Source organism: Rana temporaria, chromosome 6 (assembly GCF_905171775.1).
Source record: "Rana temporaria chromosome 6, aRanTem1.1, whole genome shotgun sequence".
Taxonomy (NCBI): domain Eukaryota; kingdom Metazoa; phylum Chordata; class Amphibia; order Anura; family Ranidae; genus Rana; species Rana temporaria.
In genome coordinates this window covers 149,295,340-149,321,535 of record NC_053494.1, presented here as the reverse complement: position 1 = coordinate 149,321,535, position 26,196 = coordinate 149,295,340, and the positions used below count along the sequence as shown (strand labels likewise).

The following is a 26,196-nucleotide window of genomic DNA, read 5'->3' as shown; positions in this document are numbered from 1 at the left end:
TCAAATACTTATTTCACTCATTAAAATGCAAATCAATTTAGAACTTTTTTTGAAATGCGTTTTTCTGGATATTTTTGTTGTTATTCTGTCTCTCACTGTTAAAATAAACCTACCATTAAAATGAGGTGAGCAGCTTCAGATGATACACAAGGGATGAAACAACTCTATATAAGTTTTACATGTATATGTGCGGTCTTCATCTTTATATACTGTTTAGAAAGTGCACATCATGTTAGGAGATTTTCCCTTTCTGGTTAGCACTGCAGTGAAGCCCGGCCATACAGCCAAGACAGCTGATTGGAGGAAAGACACACACCCCATCTCCTCATAGGTAGAGACTTTCAGCTCTGTTTGTTGAATCATTCAGGGCTCTGCTAATCTATAGCATCCTCCCCAACACAAAACTCTGGCTGCTTTTATCATATGTGATGGAAAACTTGTCAGGAGCTATCAGGCTAATAACAGAAGAACAGAGCAGGAGACAGCTACGGGACGTAGGGCTTTGAAGAGAGATAACAAAACACTGCAGATAATATATGTGCCCAGCTCAAATTTCATGAATCTGTTTTACATCAACTTTAATGTTAATGTACTAGATTCTACTTGGCCTCTAGTTCTTGTCCTTACCCTCCCATATTACTGATGTACAGGGGATTTCATCAAAAATGCAGGTAGTTAAACTGTTTGCACAGAACAAGAAAAATATATGTATAGTGGGCATTTACTGTCATTTTTATAAAACAATTTCAGATATTAAAGCAACATCCTCAACTTGAAAACTTTATAAAAAGTTGCTGGCCAAGGAACTGTACACGTTAGTTTATTGTAGGTTTATGATATTGCCTTTAGGTTTTCAAAGGTGCAAAAATATGGTCACTCATCCAGTCATCAGTTCTATCTAGATCTGCAATCACTGTAATTGTATATCAAAGTAACAGCAGACACCCTACAGCAAATTCAGGTAGGATGGGGCTTGATTTTATTTGGCTGCTGACTATTGTTTCTGCATAAGATATGGCCAGTGGCAGGGTAGAGTAGCTACTCTCCATCCTTCCTCCTCCCATCCCTCTACAATATGATTGTGGTTGAAGTAACTGAGTCGAAACCACTCGAGTGTAGAAAGAGTGAACAATTTGTCATGCATTAAGGAATTATCGCCTCATTAGGTATCACGTTTTAATATTATATAACGTATGTAAAGTACACAACGTATGTCTATTCGAGGAGAAAATGGTCTGAAGTCCTATCTTCCTCCTCCCAGCGTGGGTTTATCATCTGATTCTTCTTTCCAAATGGATCCCATTGGGCTGGAAACCTCTCTAATGAACAAGTTAGAAGAATAGAATGTATTATTATATGAGCATACAAATTACAGACTATTATAGTAGCAACAGAAGATAAAAAAAAAAGCACTATAAAAACACAAACTCGCAAGAGTTACATTCTGTCTAATCCTTGCAGAATCTCTTAGCATTACTCCTATTTCTTCAGCATTTGTAATGCATTTTTATTGTATCCCTTAATCCTCAAAGGCATTTGCCTCAAGACATCTACATATAAGCTGATTGTCACAGAACAGGCTGGTGTAGACCTAATCAAAAGCTAATTGCATAACTGAGAAATAGAGATTCCGCGCCAAATACAAATAAGTGCTAGATTAAACTAAATAAGCTGCTCCTCAAAGAACAATACTGAATTGTGATAATGAAAATATAAGGTAGAGGGCGCTCAACCACACAATAGTGATTGTGAAATGTGGGATACCACACAACAACGTGCAACAATTAATAAATTAATAAAATTATTTTCCAAAGGCATATGTGAACAGTGGTTGCTAAACCATACAAAATATATAAATCAATATACAGCAGAAATGTCCCACACAACGTGCATGGATACGCAGATTCCTCTGCAGTGTAAGCAAAAAACACTAAAGTTCACTGTGTTAGACACCAAAAAATATAAAAAAAATATAAAAAAATAGAGTCCCAATAGCATGCATAGAAAGCCAGACGAATCTTGACAATTACTGTGATCTTACTAGTGGAGAAAAGTAGAAAATGCCACCACCGTACTTTTCAAATTTCACTTGTTTCCACCCAAGGTGCTTTGTATATAAAATGCTCTTACCAGAGCCTGTTGACCACTTTACTTAAAAAGATAGTCATACAGGCTAGTGCAGGATTGTGCCTACACACACATGGATATGGACTATTTGAATCTCGTTTCCAGGCGTTCCAGATAAGGAGGATATGCAAAAAAAGAGAACCAGTAGACGCTGATAGCGTAATAACGTTTTAATAATAAAAACAACTAAAAACAACGGAAAGCCAAATGGCCTCTTACTTTAAAAGTGCCTACCCGGCACTGGGACTGCAGGCCTGTCACCGCCAATCTGCAGTTCAAATTTGGGTTATCAGGATCGGATACCACCGCCGTAGTTCCACCATAAACTCCTTCCTGTCAGCTTCACCAGAGCGGGGGGGCGTCACGTGACCAGGACCGCCTCCGACGTACGTTTCGATTGACCGTCTTCAGGGGGGCGTGCCTGGTCACAGATGCATGTCGGTATTTGTAGTCAGTATGGCTACTCGTTTGTCCAATTAGGGAATATTCCAAACTACACAGCCCCAATGCCGTTTAAGCAACACCCAAATCATTAACATTACTACAGTAAAGCAAAATGCATACATTGAATATAAAGTCCCTTTACTAATATTGCAAAAATTCTTTCTTAAAAAGCTCCTACACGGAGCTAAACGAAAAAATAAAAACGGCACCTCTCGCGTCCCTCCGTATGTGCAATGCGGCCACTCAGAGAGCGCGATACTCAATGATAGACAAATTGAAAGTGACATACAATCCGATTACATAAAGGGCTGGTTTGGATCAAGTAGGTCTAAAAAAATGTGAAATGAATGGTAATGTGATGTTAACATAATGTACAGCCTGAACATAAGGGATGTTGGAAAAACGGCCTCCCCAGCTCCCCTCTGCTCCTGCATGACCAGACCATCATTTGTGCAGAAAGACAGCTAAATGAGTCTAATCTGGGATGCCATAGCACCAACCATGTCCTACTTCCAGATGAAAGACCCTTGCTGTCTTTACCCCAGAACTGGTAATCAAATAGACCCAACATCCCACAGGAAAATTGGGAATTCCAATATATCTGAGGGGCAGCTAAAAATCGATCATGGATAGAACAAAATTTGACAAAAAATTTTTTGGGTGGAAACAAGTGAAATTTGAAAAGTACGGTGGTGGCATTTTCTACTTTTCTCCACTAGGAAGATCACAGTAATTGTCAAGATTCGTCTGGCTTTCTATGCATGCTATTGGGACTCTATTTTTTTATATTTTTTTCATATTTTTTGGTGTCTAACACAGTGAACTTTAGTGTTTTTTGCTTACACTGCAGAGGAATCTGCGTATCCATGCACGTTGTGTGGGACATTTCTGCTGTATATTGATTTATATATTTTGTATGGTTTAGCAACCACTGTTCACATATGCCTTTGGGAAAATAATTTTATTAATTTATTAATTGTTGCACGTTGTTGTGTGGTATCCCACATTTCACAATCACTATTGTGTAGTTGAGCGCCCTCTACCTTATATTTTCACTAATTGCATAACTGTCAGGAAACCAAAAAAAATAAAAACTTCCCTCCATCATATCTTTTGTTGGAAAAAAATTTGATTGGTAATGACCATTTGATAAAATTCTGACTAGACTGGCAATCTGGAAACCGTACATATGCTAGATGGGCTGGTCTGTGTCTTGGTTTTAGTAGACTGCTATGAGTTCCACTTATGAGCTTTTTTTTTGACAGGTTTTTCTTTTTTGTTATAACATACTTGTCATAACGAGTACAGCGACCAAACAAACTGTGACCTTGGTACCAAAAACAAAAATAGTATACAAAACTTACAAAGAGAAATCAAAAAGCAAAAAACAACATACTTTGTCTCCAGAAGATACAGCTGACAGAGCATATTTTAGTATGCTATATGGGAATCATCAAAATAAGATGAATATTATGGAACTATGAAATGAACACAGACACAGTTTTTGTTTCATCCAGCTGTATTTACAAAGTGAATGATACAACACAATGTCAGCGAAAAAAATCAAAAACAGAATCACTGAGTCGGAAAAAGGATCACCCCCTACTAAAAATTACGTAAACTTAATCAGGTGTAGCTAATCACCTTCTCAATGGCACACAAAACCATTTGACTCTCAGCTGTGATCAGCTGTGGTCATTTTGATTAGCTCAACATTTTTTTTACTATGGTAGTAAACCACAGTTGACGAAAAAACAAAACAAAAAATCCCCTGCAAGGCAATGTCATAATGTGTTGGTATACATCGCAAACTAGCACATTATGAAAGACTTACCTTTAAACGAAGACCTCCAGTGCTGCGCTGTCACCACTAAATGAGCTTCCATCCTCCCCTGGTCTTCCTTCTGGGTTCGTGGCCTCCGGCTACAGGAGTGGCTGGGGAGGCACGATGACTTGACTCCGGCGCATGTGTGCAGGAGCTGTCGGTTACGGCATGGGCTCTGAAGGTCCGGCACTTTATGCCAAACCTTCAGAGTGCATGCACCGGTGACGTCACTGGCTGGATGCACTCTGAATATCTCCTAAACCGTGCAAATTTAGGAGATATTCACAGTACCTACAGGTAAGCCTTATAATAGGCTTACCTGTAGGTACAAGTGGTAGAACATAGTTTACTACTACTTTAAAGGGGGGGGTGATTATTTTCTATACCCACTGTACAGTATGTGTGATTACTCACTATTTAGCGAGGAAGTGTCAATTGAAAGGGAAGGCAGGGTCACACTAGACCAGAGGAAATTCCTTGACTCAAAAGCCTGTCCCTGACAAGTTGGAAAAGCTAAACCAGGGGTGCCACTTGGCTGCTTTATTAAAAATATCTCAGTAGATCAGCCTATAAATATTGTTACTATATGCTTAGGTACCATAGAAAAAGTATTTAAAGGAGTTGTAAAGGAAAACATTTGTTTGCCTAAAATTAATGTCTTCAAGGTAGACAGACAGAATAGTGTAATAATTCTGTTAAAAATCGAGTAAATACCTATTAAATTCCTTCATCTATATCACCTCCGGCGTTCTAGTTTCTGTTCTCTCATTCAATCACTGGTTTGCGGCACTCGTTCATGTAAGAACTACATTTCCCAGTATGCATTGCGGCATGCCCAGTAATTCACACCTCCTTGAAGTCTCTAACACGTACGAGAGCGTCCTGCCGCACAGATGTAGTTCCCAGGAGGAGGCGAGCACGTTACTGACCACCGCAGTAAAGCCTCCCTTCACGGTGGTGAGTAACAATCAGACAAGCAGGAAGTGAACAGAACAGAGAAGAAATAGAGCAACTTCTGAGCAAAAACGAACAATGAGGAAGTGAAAAGAGGAATGTCTGCAGGTAAAGGATGCTTATTATGAAAAAAAAAAATTTTTTCCTTTACAACCCCTTTAATTAGTCTTCAGAAAGTTTTGTAACATACAAAAGAGCTGGTCTTTGTGTTCAGTCATATACTAATGTGTAAGCAGCTCTGGTCAAATAAAACCCTTTGTTTTTTAATCATTGAAAAGAAGACTTTTTTTTTGCAATCTTTCTCCAGGGCCAATCATTGTAGGTAATCGCTTTATGAGTGATTACATGGCCAGGATTATCTGCAGGAGCGGTCAGCCTCCCATTGCTGGCTTGCTGGGTTTCCCGCATATAATTGAATGAGGCCTTAGTTTGCTCCTTGCAAAAGTAGTGTTAATAAAACTTTTAATTGACCAAAGGCTGTTGAAAAATTTGCATTGAACTCATGATGTAGGTTGGTCCCGATAGTTGTATCTGTATATGACATCATATGACCAATTATTTCTCCATCCATGTATTCTGGAAATTTAGAAACGGGAAGAAGAAACTGATCTCCTTTTTTAGGAGCTGAAAGGAAAAATGCTTCCGAACTTCTGAGAAAAAGAACTACATGGGCAATTTTTACTTTGAGTGACTGAAAAAAATCTCTATTGAATGCTATGGGCGGATGATTGTTAGGAGATTAGTCATAAAATAATCTCAGAGGGCTACACTTGAACAAAGAGATGGTTCCAGGCAGTGACCAAAGGGTTGGAAAGAAAAAAAAATGCTATGGGGTTTGCTCTGCAGGACTCAGATGTGCTTTAGGTAGATGGGATGGCAATTGGTAGTGTGACTGATGATATCTAGCAGGGCCTGGGGGTAATCAATGGGGGGTAAATCACTAATAATTACTCACCTGGATTACTCCTTATCCTTCCATGAGGTGATCTGGGAATTGTCAAGAATTTCTTGTGTCATGAAAGAAAAAGAACAATATATTATACTAAACTATGTAGTTTACAAGTTTTGCAGGCTTAAGAGAAACTCTTTATAAGAGACTTTTTTTATTCAGCAATTTATTTATAAATCGTCTATTTGGGCCATGTAAAATTCAGGCCTGCAAACAGATTAAATATGAAAAAATAATTATATTTAAAGGTCACCCGTAGATACAGAATGGAATGGTTAAAATTCTCATCAATAGGAAACTTAAAGTGGTTGTAATACAAAAAAAAAGTTTTTTTTGGGACTTCAAATGAGATGCGTTTTTAAACAAACAGTAGTGTAAGTAAAATAGTAAATGTTTATAACCAGGCTCATACTTTACACCCAAACAGCAAGCCAAATTCAACTATCTAACTGTATATGTTAAAAGCAGAGGATTGGTTGCACACATTTGCAAGTACATGAGTAAGCTGCAGAGCCAGCGACAAGGCTCTCTGCGTTCTGCAGTCCTAACTAAACTTTTGAAGTCTCCTCAATGGAGGCATGTAAAGACTGATGGGTAGATGGAGGACAGGTGACTAGGGGTGTGTCCCCGCCTCCACCTTTGCTTGGTATTGTGGTGAAGAGCACTGGAAAAAAACACATAATAGTATAAGGGTATCAGCTGATACCCTTATACTATTACTCTACCCATCAGTCTTTACATGCCTCCATTGAGGTTAGTTAGGACTGCAGATCGCAGAGAGCCTTGTCGCTGGCTCTGCAGCTTACTCATGTACTTGCAAATGCGTGCAACCAATCCTCTGCTTTTAACATATACAGTTGAATTTGGCTTGCTGTTTGGGTGGTAAGTATGAGCCTGGTTATAAACGTTTTTTACTTTTTACTTATACTACTGTTTGTTTAAAAACGCATCTCATTTAAAGTCCCAAAACCCCCCCCCCTTTCTTTGTATCCAATAGGGATGGAGGCTTGTGTTTTTCATACGCCTCATTTAAAGTCCCAACCCCAGTTTTCTTTGTAAAGTGGTTGTAAAGGTTCAATTTTTTTGTATTTTTAAATAACAAACATGTCATGCTTACATCCGCTGTTCAGCTTGTTTTGCACAGAGTGGCCCTGAACCTCGTTTTCTGGGGTCTCTCAGTGGCTGTCTCGGCTCCTCCCCACATTAGCTAACCCCCTCTGGGAATTGCTTTCCCAAGAAACGTCCACATCCATAGAAACGAATGCCGGACTCGTCCCCGCCCCCTGGCACCCGCGTCACTGGATTTGATTGACAGCAGTGGGAGCCAATGGCTGCGCTGCTATCAATATATCCAATGAAGAGCCGAGAAGACCGGGTCGAGATCAAGTGTGTTCTTGACGCGGGACTCTTCGAGGGCTCAGGTAAGTAAACGGGGGGGGGGGGGGCTGGGGGGCATAGGATGCATTAAAGTGAAAAAACGGGAAGGTTTACAACCCTTTTAACAGGAAATAAGAGCAAAACTCTAAAAGTAGTGGAAATCTCCTCCAGCACAGGTGTTCCCATTGGAAGATATCCCTCCACATCCTATTCTGGTGACAACTCTAAAATTTGGGATTTTCTTCACTTGACAAAGATTGAAGATGGATCTCTCCAGCAGGGAACACAGACAGCAATAATATCTTTTTACTACTGTAACCATAAAATGTGAGGGGAACAGAGAGAGGTTCAGGAGCTCACAGAGGATGCTAGAAGGAGGCAGAAAAACATAGTGATAAACAAGTTAATGTAAACTAGAGCAAAACATTTGTAAATCCATTTAAAAATATATATATAAAATAGTTTTTTTATTTTCTATGAGTGATCACATAATCTCTGTTCATATCTGTTTAGCACTACCCCCGTAGGAGCTGCTGGTTTAGATTTGGGCCTTGCACGTTACCTCAACAGTCGTTGTCTAGGGGAAGAAAGTCTGTAAAGAACTCCAATGTCCATACAAGTTGTAAAACCTTTAGCTGTTAGGTTTTACTTTTTTCTCATAACTTGCAAGAAAGTAGAAGGATGGAAGAGCAGGGGAAGGTTCAGGCGCATAGTACAGATCACTGGGGAAAACTTCTAAGTCCCAAAAAGGTCACACCCCACTTCCTCTCGAGTGGATGTTGCTCACCTGGATAGGCCCCTCTCACCTGGCATGGCAGCCGGAATGATGCACGAACAACGATCAGTAACAGTCTCTGCCACAGACTGGTTGCAAACAAAAGTGAACACTACTGAATCCTCTGCCACAGGATTTGGTACCCGAACTTCCAGCCATACAGTTTAAGAGCCTTTAAGCTGACCCGGCGAAACTGTGAGGTAACATAGATTGTGAATCATCCCTTAATAGAGTCAGCAGGCCTATCCCGAGACATCAGCCTTGCGCTTGGTCCCATCCTGGGCAGGTCCTCCCCTGGTTTTCTCCATTAAGTATCTTCCTCTTGTGAGACGGACAGCTCAGGATCACTTGAAATCATAGGCTCCAGTCAGGATGGCTGAGGCTACTTGGTAGAAGTACAGCCTCTGGCCAACAAGGCCCCGAGACTAAACGACCATCACGGACCTCAAACCAGGAGGGCCTTGAGGCAGAGCCTCTCACAACATGGCATCTGTCCCTTAAGTATCCTTTCCCAGCATGCCCAGCGGGGAGACCATTCCCACTGGACCATTCCCAGGAAAAGACACCCAATGCACCGTAGCCTGCCTGAATTCCAACATTGGCCGGTGGTGACAACTACAGGCAACAGTGGGAAAATCCCTCCAAGCACAGCCACAACAGAGGCAAATTTTGTATCAATGATCAAAGTCTGAGCTAATTATCAGCTCAGGCACCCACTAAATTTTTAACATTTAACAGCTGCATAAGGAGATCAGAGAGCTAGGGGTGGAGAAACAGCAGTAAACTAATCTTCCCAGTGAATGACTGGGGGGGGGGGTTAGTAGTGTGTCAGCACAAACCTGATCATTGGAGGACAGGCAGGCTGTTCTCCCAGCACAACCAGAAAACTGATCATGCTGGGAAGGATGTGCTCTCATGCATAGCGTAGTCAGTTTGAAATAGGAAAGCGAGGGAACTTCAGGGGAAGGAATTCAAAGAGAACAGGATACTTGTAATTTCAAGTACATGGTACAACAGGTACATATCAGGAATATGAAATGTTGGGATAGCATATTCTTTAGGTAGTGAATGTATATGGATTATTTTTGAAAAATAAATATATTGTTTAGTGTCACTTTTAAGATCCAATTTAAAATATATACAATACGATAGCCAAACTTTTTTTAAAACGTACCTCCTCGCTGCTGTGAGATTCAGATGAGGAGGTGGTGTAGAGGTTGCAACGGGCTTTTACAACTAAAGCTTTTTTACGAGATACCATTACTTGACTTTCACACGGTGTTTCCTATAAAATCAACACAGAAATAAAGATAAGAAAAGGGAAAAGTCAGTAGGCACTGGCTCCTTAGCAATGTTTGGTGGTAGCTGCCTATTTGACAGTACTGTTTTCTCTGTCTAAGTCAAATATAATTCATAGCTGCACTTCATATTTCTGGGGTATCTGAAACAAGGAGGCTCCATCTTTAGGGAGCACACCATAGTTTATTATATTGGCCTTAATGCAGCAGAATCGGTACACTATTATTGAACTTCTGATTTAGCCACAGATGTTTATGACAGCGCATTTCCTGCAACTTTTTCAAATATATAAAACAGGAGTCTCCAACCCCCAGGCCATGGACCGGTGCTCAGAGACGGCTCTAGGCTTTGTGAGGCCTTAGGCAAAACTTGACATGGGGCCCCACTCACGTCCATGATGGGAAAAATAATTCAAGGACAAGAGCCTCTTCCCCACAACCCTGGCCGGTGGTTGTTGGGGTCTGTGGGCAGGGGGCTTATGGGAATCTGGAAGCCCCCTTTAACAAGGCGGCCCCCAAATCCTGCTCTTTAATAACTAAGGTGCGGGGGGCCACCCGGTGATGTCACCTCGTGAACCCGCCCCTTGTGACGACATTACTGAGGGCATGCTGGGTCATTGATGTAACAAGGGGTGGTGTCACCAATATTCACTGGTTGTTAGGGATGCTGGCGGCTCAGCTCTTGAGTCAGGGCTCACAACGCTGCCTGAGCACAGCAGCGTTAAGGTCCCCTTACCCTCAAAACTGGGGTAATGCATTGGGCAAGTTAGGCGGCCACGAGGCCCCCCCGTGAGTGCAAGGCCTTAGGCGACCGTCTAATTTGCCTAATTAAAGAGCCGCCGGTGCTGGCCCGTGGCCTCTTTGCAGCTGAGCCACAAAGGCTGCACTGTAAAAGGTGCGGCAGCAAGCAGAGAGATGACATCATCTCTCACCGCCCGCCCTGCATTACAGCAGATCCGACCCCACAGCTGGGCCACAATGGCTGCTCCATCAGAGGTGCGGCGAGTGAGCAGAGAGATTACATCCTTCCCACCTGTCCCTGCATTGCAGCTGTTCCGCCCTCACTCTTTACATGCTCGGGTGCCATAGCGCTGGGATGAGGCAGTGAGAAGAATTGTGAGTCTTTCAGGCAAGTGACAAGCTGCATCTGGTGACAGGCAACGTGGCAAGTGACAAGCTGTATCTAGTGGCAGACGACGTGGCAGGTCACAAGCTGTATCTAGTGGCAGATGACGTGGTAGGTGACGTGGCAAGTTGAATCTGTTGGTGGGTGACAAGCTGCATCTGGTGGCAGGTGATGTGGCAAGTGACAAAGTGCATCTGGTGGCAGGCAACGTGGCAAATGACAAGCTGCATCTGGTGGCAGGCAACGTGGCAAATGACAAGCTGCATCTGGTGGCAGGCGACATGGCAAGTGACAAGCTGCACCTGGTGGCAGGCGACCATCACCCATCCTGCATCACTGCTGATCTGCCCTCACAGCCGGGCCAAGAAGGCTGCTCCATCAGATGCAGTGAGTGAGCGAAGAGATTACATCATCTCTACAGATCTCCTTGTATTATGTGGCAGATAGGGTTCATCATGTCGTACTCACCATGTATGGTTCAGCACTGAATTCACACTTTGTGGGGTCAATGGTTGTATCCTTATCACAGGTGGTTTCTCTCACACTAAATTTTAAATTTACTTCAAACACTTCATCATCTCTTTGATATCTCATCTGCAATCAAAAGAAGTTCAGGGTTTAGCGCAAATTTGTAGACTTGAGACAGGGTTATTTATAGTTGCATTAGAGCTGAGGATGCAGTCAGTGTACTTAAGGAAACTTGTGTTCCACTCACCTGTTGTAAGGGCTTTATCTTTGTCACTCCAGTATGTGACAGCTTCAATAGGTTCCTCCCCCAGGATTGACTATTCAGCTGATCAAGAGATGCATCTAGTGCTCTGCTAAGGGCTTCTTGTCTGGCATTAAGTGTTGGAAATCCTGAGGTTAATAAAATGTAGTGAATAAAAGGGAACTCATCCTTTAAAACCATAAATGTTATGCCTATAAGGGCGTTGACTATGTCAAGTAACATTTTGCACATATTGTGGCAGAATATTATCCTTTATATTTGCAGACTCTACAAAAGGGTGTCAACCCCATAAGTGAAGTGACAGGCTTTTACTTACAACTACTAGAAACAACTCACAGGAGAGATGGCCACCGAAATATAGATGCTATCATAGTCATACAAATACTGTATGTCACTGGCCTCCAGGGAGACGTATGAGCTGGGTATACATGTCCAGGGGGTTGAACAGAAAACTGACAGATCCATGAATCAACACAAGCCATGTTGATGAGGGATCTTTACCACTGTTCTATTATATTCTGAAAGTGGGGAGCCCCCCCCCCCCCAACCTCATCAGAATAAGAGTACAAGTACCGATACTTTTTTTCAAGTACTCGCCAAAACCGATTACCGATACTTTTTTTAATGTCATGTGACAGTGGCAGTATTTATTTTATTTTTTTACTATTTTTTTTTTTACAGTGATTTTTTTTTTTGGTGGGGGGGGGGGGTGTCAGTGTGTTTTTTTTATTATTTACATTTTTTTTTTTTTTATTTATTGCAATTTTTTATTTTTTTTAATCAGCCCTGTTGGTGGTCTTTGGTGAGATTTCAGGGGTCTTAACAGACCTCTGACATCTCTCCTTTAAGACAGAGAAAGGGACTAAGGACACAGATTCCCCAGTCCCTTTCTCAGCAGCCTCAGCTGAAATGAATGGAGAGAAGCTTCTCTGCATTCATAAACTGAAGCATGGTAAACACAGGAGGTTACGATGCTCAGTTATATGAATGGACAGAGTCAGTGATCACCGACTCTGTTCATTCGAAAAAGGTAGGAGCCGGGCTCCGCTCTCCCCCTGACAGATTGAGATGGGAGAGCGACACGGACGGGGGGGAGAGAGAACTGCACGGACAGGGGGGAAGGGGGTTGGAGAGATAACTGCACGGACGGACGGACGGGGGGAGAGAGAACTGCACGGACGGACGGGATGGGGGGAGAGAGAATGGCACGGACAGACGGGGGAAGGGGAGGAGAGAGAACGGCCGCGGACGGACGGGGGGAGGAGGAGGAGAGAGAACAGCACGAACGGACAGGGGGAGGTGAGAGAGCAGCACGGACGGGGGAAAAACAGCATGGGGGGAGACAACACTGAGCACGGGGGAGAGAAGACTTGCAACTCCCCTGCCTGCCCAGGTAACGGGTGAAGCATCAGGAGCATTTCCCTGAGTACAAGTACTCGGGGAAATGCTTGGTATCGGTCCCGATACCGATACTAGTATCGGTATCGGTATCGGGACATCCCTAGAATACACAAATCAGCGCTTGCTTCCATTGGCTGCATGCGCTGTATGTGCTGTAACTCTATTGGTTGGTCATCTTGAGAAAAAAAGACATGTGTGCCCTATCTTCAGTCTATGCAGCCCTACAGCCACTCTCTAGCTCACTGCATATAGTTGACTTGCTGACAAAATCTTCTACACTTTCATTCTCCTAGGCGTAGAGCAACCAGATGTCTGCCAGCATTACTAAGGCGCCCTCTTCACCCTCCTCATTTTGAGGTTGTCTGCAAACATACTATTCTGTTACATCACATACAGCTTTAACACATCCTCCTGTAATTTAAGTGATTTATGGGTCTTAATGTGGTTCATCGAAGCTTCATGAAAAGGCCCTCTCCTTGCTGTACATAATTTTTTTTCTTGTTCATTTACATGTCCCCCATGACAGTGCCTGACTCTCTATGCCTCTTTTTGACAATAGTTTGTTTATCAAGCCCCTCCACCTTCCTTCCCCAAAGACCTCAATGGGATTTGGTGAAAATTCCACACTTTTTAAATTTTAAGGATGTTTTACGAAACTGGCTGCAAATCCAACCCAAGCAGATTCGCTCATTCCTAGTCACCATCTAATTTCTGGATTGTGATGCTGGCTCAGAGATATCACAAAAGTGTAAATCCTAGTCCATCTAAAGTAATTTCCTTGCCTTTGGGTTAAAATGTCTGACACAGAAATTGCTTGTAGGCAGGTTAAAACTTGTATAGTCTGGTGAGCCAGCAGCTGGCCCAGGCTGAGGAAAGGGTTAAATATTTCTAGCTCAGTTCCTGGGCTTTTGGTCCTAGTCAGCCAACCTATACTATAAAAAGGGGGATAGGTGAGGTCCATGAGTTGCAGGCTCCGGAAGGGTCCAGTGAATTCAAGCATCACCTGGGAGCACAATTGTTGGCGCTACTTAAAGCGGTAGTTTACCCTCACTTGCATCATTTTTCCATCGAGACAGGCATTGTAGCGCGAGCTACAGTATGCCTGTCCCGATTTTTTTACCCCCGTACTCACTGTGTACCTGTACGATAAAGATTTCGGCTCCCGCGGGGAATGGGCGTGCCTAGGGAGAGGGAGGATGATTGACGGCCGGCCCTGGCACGTCACTCTCCCCGAAGACAGCCGGAGTAGGTCTCGGGTCTTCACGGCGCCTGCGCACAGGCTATGCGCAGGCGCCGTGAAGAGCCAAGCCTATTTCGGCTATTTCCGGAGAAGCGTGACGCGCCAGAGCCGGCCGTCAATCATCCTCCGTCTCCATAGGCACGCCCATTCCCCGGTATCTTCGATCTACGAGTACAAGGTGAGTACAGGGGTAAAAAAATCGGGACAGGCATACTGTAGCTCGCGCTACAATGCCTGATTTTATGGTACAATAAAATGTTTTTTTTTTTTTTCGTTCATAGGGTGAACCCCCGCTTTAAGGAACTTGAGTTTTCAGAAGACATCCAAGCCATGGACAATGCCATAATGGACGCTAACCTCATGGAGTTATCCCTGGGCTACTATACTATTCTAGTTAGGATTAGGGGAAGGACTTGTTCATAGTGAATTGTCATGCTGCATTTCTTCAGTAAAGTTACATTAACCTTTCTGAGCCTGGTCTGAAGTTATTTAAAGTGGCGCATGTTAGTTTTGGCGTATCAAAAAACCTGGGTCTGTAAAGCACAACAGGTTATGAAGTAGCACCACTACAAAGGGTTAACTCTGCAAGACAAGAAAGGGAAATGTAGTTGCTGGGAGTAACCAAGATGCAGTACCTGGTGCTGACAAATGAGGGGGTTGTTGTCTGGCTGCCTCCCTAGCAGTCCGTATCCAATAGCAACCGGATCCGAACCTGTGTTAAGGAGATCTATGGCCTGGTCATGAGATACGGAAAGTGAAGGAGTTAAGTGAAAACAAGCATGAGGTCCGTGCTATGTGCTTGGCGGGATCCCATTCTGTTACTGGGAGTGAGGTAACAGAGGTGCGCTGGACTGGTGGAGTGGGCGCAGGTTCAGCACGTCCCTCCTAAGGCAAACAAACAAGTTACAGTGTGTAGGGACATGGGACAAGCAGCTTTTTAGAGGAACTCTGCACTTTATTACTGCACACAGTGAAGGCTGAAGTCGGGGGCTGCCTCAATGTTAGTTTTTTTTACATAAAAGCAGGCTTCGGGATTATTGGAATGCTTCCTCCTGCCTGCAAAAGATTGGACAGCTAAGGCAGTTACCAGCCTGGAGCTCAAGGATGGCTTTAGTAACAAAAAAGTGCACAGACTTTTATTTTTTTTACCATTAAACTCTTGCTGTAAGTCAGTAATTCGTTTTATGTAGACTTACATTTGCTGACAGGTTCAGTTTAATCAACCAACTGTTGTCTCTCTGTACTAGGTTAAAGGCACATACCACACCGATTATGTATAAAGAGAACTGAGCCTATCTCTCTAGGAGTTTTGTGTTCATCCTAGTAATACTTGAGTAAAAATTATCTATGTACTCTTCAAACATGTCTGGGAAGAACCTAGGGGATATCAGAGGCACACTTGCAGCATAGTTCTTTTCTGTTTTCCCTTTGTGTTATATTGTCCACAAGAAGCTAAGGGCCAGATTCACGTAGAATCGCGGCGGCGTAACGTATCCTAGATACGTTACACCGCCGCAATTTTTCATCGCAAGTGCCTAATTCACCAAGCACTTGCGATGAAAACTACGCCGGCGGCCTCCGGCGCAAGGCGGGCCAATTCAAATGGGCGTGTGCCATTTAAATTAGGCGCGCTCCCGCGCCGGACCTACTACGCATGCTCCGTTTCTTAACTCCCGCCGCGATTTGCGCGCCGTGACTTCATTTTTTTGAACGGCGACGCGCGTAGCGTACTTCCGTATTCCCGGACGGCTTACGCAAACGACGTTAAATTTTGAATTTCGACGCGGGAACGACGGCCATACTTTAGACAGCAATACACTTGCTGACTAAAGTTAGGGCACCAAAAAAAAACAACTAACTTTGCGACGAGAAACTAGACTAGCGGCGACGTAGCGAACGCGAAAAACCATCGTGGATCCGCCGTAACTCCTAATTTGCATACCCGACGCTGGTTTACGACGCAAACTCCCCCGGCGCAAGGCGGGCCAATTCAAATGGACGTGTGCCATTTAAATTAGGGGCGCTCCCGCGCCGGACCTACTGCGCATGCTCCGTTTTTTAACTCACACTATGCTTTGCGCGTCGTGATGTTATTTTTTTGAACGGCGACGTGCGTAGCGTACTTCCGTATTCCCGGACGGCTTACGCAAACGACGTTAAATTTTGAATTTCGACGCGGGAACGAAGGCCATACTTTAGACAGCAATACACTTGCTGACTAAAGTTAGGGCACCAAAAAAAACGACTAACTTTGCGACGGGAAACTAGACTAGCGGCGACGTAGCGAACGCAAAAAAACTTTGTGGATCCGCCGTAACTCCTAATTTGCATACCCGACGCTGGTTTACGACGCAAACTCCCCCCAGCGGCGGCCGCGGTACTGCATTCTAAGATCCGACAGTGTAAAACAATTACACCTGTCGGATCTTATGGATATCTATGCGTAACTGATTCTATGAATCAGTCGCATAGATAGAAACAGAGATACGACGGCGTATCAGGAGAAACGCCGTCGTATCTCATTTGTGAATCTGGCCCTAAGTAAGTGGTAGATGATGATTTGTTAAATAATGTATAGATATTCAATTATTGCTGCTTGATTCCACAAATTTCCTCAGGATTGGGTAAAGATGTGGATTTGCCCTCAGATTACCATAAACATCTGGCATTTGAATCTTGGTGGCGAAGCCTACTGCCTTCAGGTAGGTACAAGTAGGCCATCTGTGTGCCATAGGTGCCCTACACAACAAGTTAAAATACACTCTCTCATGTAAATATCTTCTAGAGAAAGATGGAGTCAGTTTTTCTGCATGTGTTCCGTAATTTACTTGGAGTAACATTAGACCACACAAGTATACACTACTCCTGAAAACATCATCTGCTGTGGAAACTGCATCAAATCTTATATTGTAAAAAAATGTTACCTTGAAACTTTACCTAAACAGAAGGGAAAAATCCCAAGGAGAATGCCAAACTGGATCATCTTCATCCTAACAGGAGATTGAGTGGGATTGTTGTACCGTACAGAGCACATATATATTCCCTCACTGTCTGGGGTCATTATAGGTAAATTATTAAGCTAACCTATTTGTGGCCTTCAGTCCCGAGGATTCTCAGAATCAGATGATTCAAAAGTTACATGTTTGTCTGGCTTTTTTTTTTTTAACCCAACTGGCCTAGAGTTCTACTGTCTGTCAATAGTAATGGAAATAGTTTTCAAGGTTGTCTTTGGGATCAGTATTTTGTAACACAATAGTCCTTGTAAAACAGAACTGAAATCATTCACATTTATACATGCAAGTCGTACCATACTCTGACTGGAATTAAATGTAAATTACAGACCAATTCTATCCAAAACTGATATTTCTGAAATGGGTGCACATTTGCCCCATCTTTTGTCTCACATGCAATCTTAAAACAAGTCACTGAAAAAAAACACACCAGTATGACTGAAATACCAAAAGGTACTCATAACTTACAGCTGAAGTTTAGCTAAAAAAAATTATATATATATATATATATATATATATATATATATATATATAGTAGCAAGGTGCCCTTTTGCAATGTGGCCGATAGACTACAGTTTGTAATGAGAAGGAACTCAGCTCCCTCCAGTGGTCAATTGTTATACTGCCACCACTTGTTCAGTTTTATGACATCACAACAATGCATTATGGAACTTGAAGTACAGGGAGATAGAGACTCCATTGCCTTGGGTATTTAACAGACTATGATGCCCACAGTGTTGCTGTGCTACCCAATGTGCATTGCACATGCCTTCTGGGAGAAGCTACTTAAAAGAAGGGGAGGCGTGCATCGGTCTCTTGGGACGGCCACTTCTAGCAAGCAGGAAGCCGAAGCCTAGGGCTCAGAAGTCTGGGCATTAGGGCCACTACACTACACTACACTCATCAGTGCCACTATGGTGCTAATTAGTGCCACTTCACTGCTCATCAGTGCCACTACAGTGTTCATAAGTGTGCTACAGTGCACATCAGTGAGTGCTTATTAGTGCCATCAGTGCACCACAGTGCTCATCAATGCCACCACAGTGCACATCAGTGCCCCTACAGTGCTATCAATGCCAACACTGTGTAATCAGTGCCACTACAGTGCCATCAGCGAGTGTTCATCAGTGGCACTAAAGTGCTCATCAATGCCACTAAAATGAGCATTAGTGCCACTACAGTGCCCTATTAGTGCTCATCAGTGCACATAAGTGCTACCCTATCAGTGGCTGTGGTGCCGTAACATGCATAAAAAAACTTTTTTTTTATTTTCTTTCCACATTTTCCAAAAACTTGTGGGGGAAAAAAATGACATGTTTAAAAGACTCATTATGCCTCATAGAATATAAATTGGGGTGTTTTCTTTCCAAAATGGGGTTATTTTTTGGGTGTTTCCATTGTCCTGGTGCTCCAGGGCCTTCAAAAGTGCAATAGGTTGTCAGGAAATGTGTAATTTATGTTCCTAGAACACCTACTTGCATGTTGGGCCTCTGTATGTGGCCAGGCTGTGTAAATAAAACCTACATGTTGGAGCAGTGCTAAATCTAAATACACCAATGTAAGTGTAAAAATTCAAGAAACATATGTATAGACAAATAGAGCGAAGAAAATGCACAATATTGAATGAATCAAATTAAAAGTCCAGTGCATAAATGTTTTAATTTTTTTTACATAAATTGCAGTCCTTCTTCCATAGTAAATGGTGAGTGCCAAAAATATTTTTAATAAACAAATATCAATAAAGTACAGTCCTTCTTCCAAGATAAATGGTGAATGATTGGCAGACAGATCCCAGTGTCAATGATCATATATTAGTGCTGAATCCCAAACCGGGCACAAATCCGCCACCATGTGCAATGGCCGCTCACCTCAAATCCAAGGATTATGCGCATCAAACTACCAAAGCAATCTCCATATCATGGAGTGACGTCACCCAACGCATTGCCTCACTGTCACGTGACTTTATCAAGGGTTACGTGACAGTGACGCAACATTTCATCATACTCGGGAGGAGTAGCAGAATGTATTTTGCTGATGTGTGACGCCACTTTGCTGTGGCTACTCGCATATCTTCAATTGTAAATGTAAGAAGGACTGCACTGTTTTTTAAAAATATATTTTGCACTCACCGTTTACTTTGGAAGAAGGACTGCACTTTATGGTTATTTGATTTTTTTTTTAATTTGTGCACTGGACTTTTAATTTGATACATTTTTCATTCAATATTGTGCATTTATTTTTTTACTTTATTTGTCTATTCATATGTTTCTTGAGTTTTTACACTTATATTGATGTATTTAAATTTAGCACTGCTCCAACATATACGTTTTATCAACATTATTGGTGTTAGTGACACTAAAGTAGTTTGACAGCTTTATCACCACTTTGTTGAACCACAATATATTATTTGATCATAGCTGTAATTTATACAGTAGTGCATAAGTTAATTTTCATTTGTTTACACAGGCTGTGTAAATGTCTTGCACATGTAGTATTGCCATACTCAGCAGGAGTAGCAGAATGTGTTTTGGGGGGTTGTTGCCAGAACATATGCTGTGTGAGAGAAACAACCTGTTAATTTCATGGAAAAAAAATTATCTTAATTTTGCAAAGAATTGTGGGGAAAAATTACAACTTCAAAAAACTCACCATGATTCTTACTAAATACCTTGGAATGTCTACTTTCCAAAAAGGGGTAATTTGGTTTTTTTTTTTTGTACAGTCCTGTCTTGTTAGTGTCTCAAGAAATGAGATGTGTCCTTTCACATGGGCTTGTCCATTTGACGGACTCCGCTTGCTCAGCGGGGATCGATACGTTGACCCCATCTGATCCACCGGACAGATGGAAAATAGGGTCACCATCTGTCTGGATTTGGTGGACAGTATCGGATTGAATAGTGATGAATGTCAGCGGACATGTCACTGCTGATGTCCGCTGCCCCATAGGGATGAATGGAGCGTCCGATCAGGTCCGCCTGGAAAATTTACCTGATCAGGTGTGATTCATTTTCAATGATTGGCACCATAGTTTGTAGACTCTATAACCTTCACAAAGAACAAATAATATACCGCATTTATCGGGGTATTGCGCGCTCCGTCGTATAGCGCGCATTCCTAATGTGGACCCGCAATTCCTGTAAAAAAAACATTTTAGTACTTACAGTTTTGGTGTCTTGCGCGGCGTCCATCGGCGGCCTCGTCGGGTCCGGCGTCCATCTGCGGCTTCGGTGGTGTCCTCCCAGCTTCTCCCGCGCTGTCTCCCTGTCGAATCGCCGCTTCCCGCGCTCAGTTTGAACGCCTCCGCCGACGTATACCGTGTGCAGTACACTCGGCTACATTCGGCCAGGCTCGGCTTCGCTCGTGCTCACGCTCTGTGACGTTTATGCGTGAGCACGAGCGAAGCCGAGCGTGGCTGAATGTAGCCGAGTGTACTGCACTCGGTATACGTCGGCGCAGGCATTCAAACACAGCGCGGGAAGCGGGTATTGGCGTATATCGCGCACCCACGATTTTCCCCTTATTTTAAGGGGGAAAAAGTGCGCGGTATACGCCGATAAATACGTTACACAGATTTGGGTTATTTTTACCAAAGAAATGTAGCAGTATACATTTTTTGTCAAAATTTATGAAGAAAAAAAAAGAATTTGCTAAATATTGTAACAAAAGCGAAGAATGTTTTTTTTACAAAATGTATTGTCTTTTTTTACTTATAGCGCAAAAAAATTAAAACCCACCAAAAAAATTAAAACCCACCAAAAGAAAGTTATTTGTGTGAACAAATGACAACAATTTAATATGGATACAGTGTTGCATGACTGAGTAATTGTCATTTAATGTGTGAGAGCTAAAAGCTGAAAATTGCCCTGGTTAGGAAGGAGGTATAAACCCCAGTGGGCAAGTGGTTAACACAAGTAAATATGATATATCTTCCTGTTTATTTACTAATGCTAGAAGCATAAGGATTCAAAATATTCAATGTTGATTGAGAGAGTAAAGTTCCACTTGAAGATGAGACATTTGTGGGTGAAACAGACCTTTTTCATCTATTACAGATTTCATACACAAGCTTGCTATATTTTCACAGCTCAGGAGCACATGTCATGGAGCATACACTTGTTTCATAATGTAGTTCACTGACCCAGCAGTTAACAGACATTTATTGACTGTCCACTTATAGGACACTCATTGGGGTCATCCAAAAGTTATGGGCTACAGTAAATGGATATACTGGATATGACAGTTGAATAAGAGGGAGAGTATGAAGTTTTAAATGCTTTAACATTTTTTTCTTTAACAACCACTATTTCCACTAACACACTAAATACGTAGGGACAAGAAAGAAAGAAGCATGTCTTTACAAAGTTTATTTTTTTAATACTTATACAAGTACGAAACACAACATCACAAACATATACTGGCTTATCTCAAAATGAGCAAAGGTAAACTGTTGTTTGATGTGACTATGAACTGGAGATACAAAACTAAGTATCTACTGAAGTTACAGCAGTTGGCTGGTCAGAAACAGATTCTGGTATTAAGATACGACCAGAGCTGTCAAAGTGATGACTAGAAGAAGATTTCATTGTAGCCATTATCTGAAAATTCTGTAGACCACATTGGATGAAAATGTCTTTATTGTTGGGGAGAAGGTGTTGAATGATAATAAGCATATAAATACAATATACAGGAATTGCATTCCATGCTTTCAAAACGTTCGAAACTGCACTATTCTACTCTAACTACTATTCAGAAATATAGCAGTAGGACTTAACATTTTGCTATCTATAGGCCTACATTCTATATTTAAATCTCTTTTACAGTCATTGCAATCATCCACAGTAGTTACTTGAGTACACTTGCCATATTATTCCACAAATCTTTGGAAGTAAATCTGCTTTAACAGGCTTGCTGTTCTGCAGCTGGACATTCTTCATGATTCAGCATGTAATAGGCTATATGTGCATTTAGGATGCTACAACCTATTTTTAGTCAATAGTAGAACAGTTAATCTATTTAATGAAAGAGAGATATAAGACGGAATTCCATTTTAGAGCATGAATTGATGGTGTGACTTTCTGAAAACTTTCTTCTTATCTCTTTTGTAGAGGATGCAACCTGGGAAAAGTGGAACTTTTGGGGTATCTGGATAAGGAGGTCAGGGAAAAGTGTGGAAGTAAGAGGTAGAGGGGTGACATGTTAATGGTTAATGGATTAATGGATTATTCCATTTTAAAACTGCAGAATGCATTGTAAGTAAATATGAACTGCAGGAGTAGGACATAATTAGTCACTAAGACAGTAGGTGAGTATCCATCAAGGATTCCAGATTGAATAATGTTAAAAAAATTATACCATTTTCTGGAACCCAAAATATCAATAATTGTATGCATTAGATTCCACATACTAAATAAATTAGGTTATAATAGTACATGCAAAGGCTATCATTTATCAATACAGGTTACTACAGGTTACTAGTAACAATTAGCTCATAGCTCAAGGAATGCAGGTATTATCAGAGGGTATTAATAACTAGATAATCGACCATAGCCGTGTGCACAGGCTTGCCTGAATTATGCCACTTTCTAAAACCCTCTCCCAATGGGTGGGCTAAATTTGTTATTCAATTTCTAAAATTCAAAATATGAATACTAGCTTATTATTAATAGCTTATTTAGGAATGAGCTTATTTCTGCCTGTCAACTATGGTGACAGGTGTACTTTAATTAGAACTATAGGATACTGGGTAACTACTGTGATTTCCAGAATCAAGTCCAAATAAAACATCACTTAGGGCCAGTTCACACCAGAATGAGGTGGGGTAAAGGCACATTCTGTCTGCGTTTCTCTTGTTCAAAATGTACTGCCTTTGCAATCCACTGCAGGTGCTAATTCATTGTTAACAGCACCCCAAATGCAGATGGCAAATGCAGTTTGTTTGCAGGTACCAGGTCGCATTGTACCACAGAACCATCCAATCAGGAGCGGTCAAGTTTTTACGCAGTAGTGCACGCAACACATTTTATGACATATGATGCGATTTTAGCCCATTCAAATGAATAGGCTGAAAATCGCATTGCAAAGGGGATGATCGCACTCCAATCTTCAGAAAAATCAGTGCTTTATTTTATAAACTCAACATCAGACATTAAATGTACACAACACATGAGGATAAAAGCAGCATGGTTAACGTGTTTCACAAACAAATTTGCATAATCATAAGCTTCAGAGCACATGTGAAGAAACAGCTGAATCAAATAAGTGCTTGAACGAGCCTCAGACACACGTAAGAAAAACAGACACAAATAACATGTGAAAAACACATTATGAAAGTTAATTACCGTATTTTCCGGTGTATAAGACGACCCTCTAATTTTACAGTTTTTTAAGATTATTTGCCTGTACTCACCGTATAAGACGACCCCCCTTCCGACGCTTCCTATTTCTTCCATCTGGAGCCATATTCTTCTTCTTTCTTGCTGGAGCTGGAGCCAATCACGGCGAGCAATGTATTCCATTAATGAATTCAAAGCCTGCTTAGATTGGCAGAGGCTGTAACATCATCAGCCCATGCCTCTCTGACTCTCAAAGCCAATCCAAGCAGGCCTGCTTGGATTGGCAGAAGTTGATACTCCAATCTGAGCAGGCTCTGTATTCAAAGTTGAAGAGAAGAAGCTGGGACAGCCGCACTCCAAAAACGTTCCTTTTAATAAAACTGGTCACAAAAATAACATGCCACAGCAAAAAATCTGAACAAAAGCTGACGCGTTTCGCACTCAGTGCACCTCAGTACTTATTCATTTGAATACATCGCTCACCGGGATTGACTAAGCGGTACATACTGTATGTAGCCAAAGCTACATACAGTATTACCACACATCCAACAGGCATCCGAGCAGCTGACCTGGCGTATAAGACGACCCCTGCTTTTTGGCCATTGTTTTTAGGTGTAAAAGGTAGTCTTATACGCCAGCAAATACAGTACATATATGATGTATAAAAAACAAAAATTGTAAAAAGAAAATGTAGCAACATTCAAAAAGGTTCATCCAAGAAAGAACCGACATAAGTGCAGACAATGGAAGGAGACATCCATGAGGAACACTAACGGTGTCACCTGCTGGGTCCACACGAGTGAAGGCACCATAATATCAGTCGTGTAGAATTCACCTTCGTAACATCTCTAAAATTCGCCTCTTTTTAACAGATGAAACCACCAAGCTCCTCATTCACTCCCTTGTTATCTCTCGCCTTGACTATTGCAACTCCCTTCTCATCGGCCTGCCTCACCATAGACTATCCCCTCTTCAGTCTATCATGAATGCTGCTGTTAGACTTATCTACCTTACCAACAGCTCAGTGTCTGCCAACCCTCTCCTCCATTACCTACACTGGCTCCCAATCGCCCAGCAAATTAAATTCAAAATACTAACCACAACATACAAAGCCATTCACAACTCTGCCCCAAGCTACATCACCAATCTTATCTTTAAATATCACCCATATCGTCCCGTCCTGTCTTCTCAGGTCCTCCTACTCTCAAGCTCTCTCGTCTCCTCCTTCCATGCTTTCTTCAAGATTTCTCCAGAGCCTCTCCCATTCTCTGGAACTCGCTACCTCAACCTGTCGGCTATCCCCTACTCTTGCTACCTTCAGGCGATCCCTGAAAACTCATCTCTTCAGGGAAACCTACCACATCAACTAATCTTTTACCACTTCCATCAGCTTATTCCCCACAGTTACAACCTTTTGTACCACCTGCCACACCGTATTAGATTGTAAGCTCTTCTGAGCAGGGCCCTCCTAATCCTCTTGTTTTTTATTGCATTATAACTGTATTGTCTCCCTTTTATATTTTAACTAGCTGAATACCCGGCGTTGCCCGGTCTTCCTATCTTAACCTTTTGGGGAGGAAAATCATAGTAATATAAATATACCCATCTTTTATATAAGGGTGTAGGTAAGGGTTAATTTAACTGTCATATATTTTTATTTGGCATATAAGTAATATGTGTACCAGGTATTATTGAAATATCTCCAGGCGTACAGAAGTTATGTGGGAACATACATTTCCCATTGATTTGCATGGGACTTTAAACAAAAACCCTGACCCTCACAAATGGGGGTAGTTAAGGGATAAATTAACTAACCTATAGTTTAAGTGGACATATAAGTAACATGTGACCAAGTGTTATCGAAATATCTACAGCCGTTTGGAAGTTATGAAGTAACATGTATTTCCCATAGAGTTGAATGGGACTTTAAAGGAAAACCCCGACCATGGCAAATGGGGGTGGGTAAGGGTTAAACCACCTATCCTATGTTTGTTGCTGACATATAAGTAACATGTGTGCCAAGTTTCATGTTAATATCTTTAGCCGTTTGGACGTGATGCTGGAACATACATACATACATACATACATACATACATACACACACACACACGTTGAGTTTTATATATATAGATTTTAGGCAGCCCTTACGACAAAAAAAAAATCATTTTTGGTGAGATACTACCTGTAGGAACACGTCTAAAGGGATGAAGGCCCTCATTAGTGCTGTACAAGTGCACAGCTGAAAGATAATTATGAAACCACTCCTATTAGACCCACTCAGACTAGAGGCACAGAGGAACAAACAGGGATTTATTCAGAATAAGAAAGGGTAGGAATCTGCAACAAAGGTTGTTATAATTCTTACAATATACAAAGATCACCCAGAGGGGAATGTTTTTTTCTCAACAAAAGTGGAGCTACCCTTAAAGCATATTTGTTAGTGAAACGCTTTAACCATGCTGCTCTTATCCTCATTTATTGTGTACATTTGATGTCTAATGTGGATATATGAAATAAAGCATATTTTTCTAAAGATTGGAGTGCGGTCATCTCCTTTGCATATATCTTCAAGTACCCAGTTTGCTGACTGGACCGGCACCTGATCCT

General features: G+C 41.9%; 2 protein-coding genes across 5 annotated transcripts in view; both read right to left on the bottom strand.

The window, feature by feature from the left end:
• Positions 1 to 1,114: 1,114 nt before the first annotated feature.
• Positions 1,115 to 17,290, bottom strand: SPP2 (secreted phosphoprotein 2). The gene is made up of 6 exons (XM_040357557.1): positions 17,184 to 17,290; positions 11,591 to 11,733; positions 11,344 to 11,469; positions 9,626 to 9,736; positions 6,306 to 6,357; positions 1,115 to 1,319 (listed from the first exon to the last, which is right to left on the bottom strand). Exons 1-6 carry the CDS (start codon positions 17,278 to 17,280, stop codon positions 1,216 to 1,218), a joined length of 633 nt encoding a protein of 210 aa, XP_040213491.1. The 5' UTR covers positions 17,281 to 17,290; the 3' UTR covers positions 1,115 to 1,215.
• Positions 17,291 to 21,606: 4,316 nt separating this feature from the next.
• Positions 21,607 to 26,196, bottom strand: part of TRPM8 (transient receptor potential cation channel subfamily M member 8) — a 124,126-nt gene continuing 119,536 nt past the window's right edge. For all 4 annotated transcript variants that reach the window (XM_040357555.1, XM_040357554.1, XM_040357552.1 and 1 more), the window contains one exon: positions 21,607 to 22,399. The gene's annotated coding sequence lies outside the window, so the exon portion shown is untranslated. The remainder of the gene's footprint in view (positions 22,400 to 26,196) is intronic.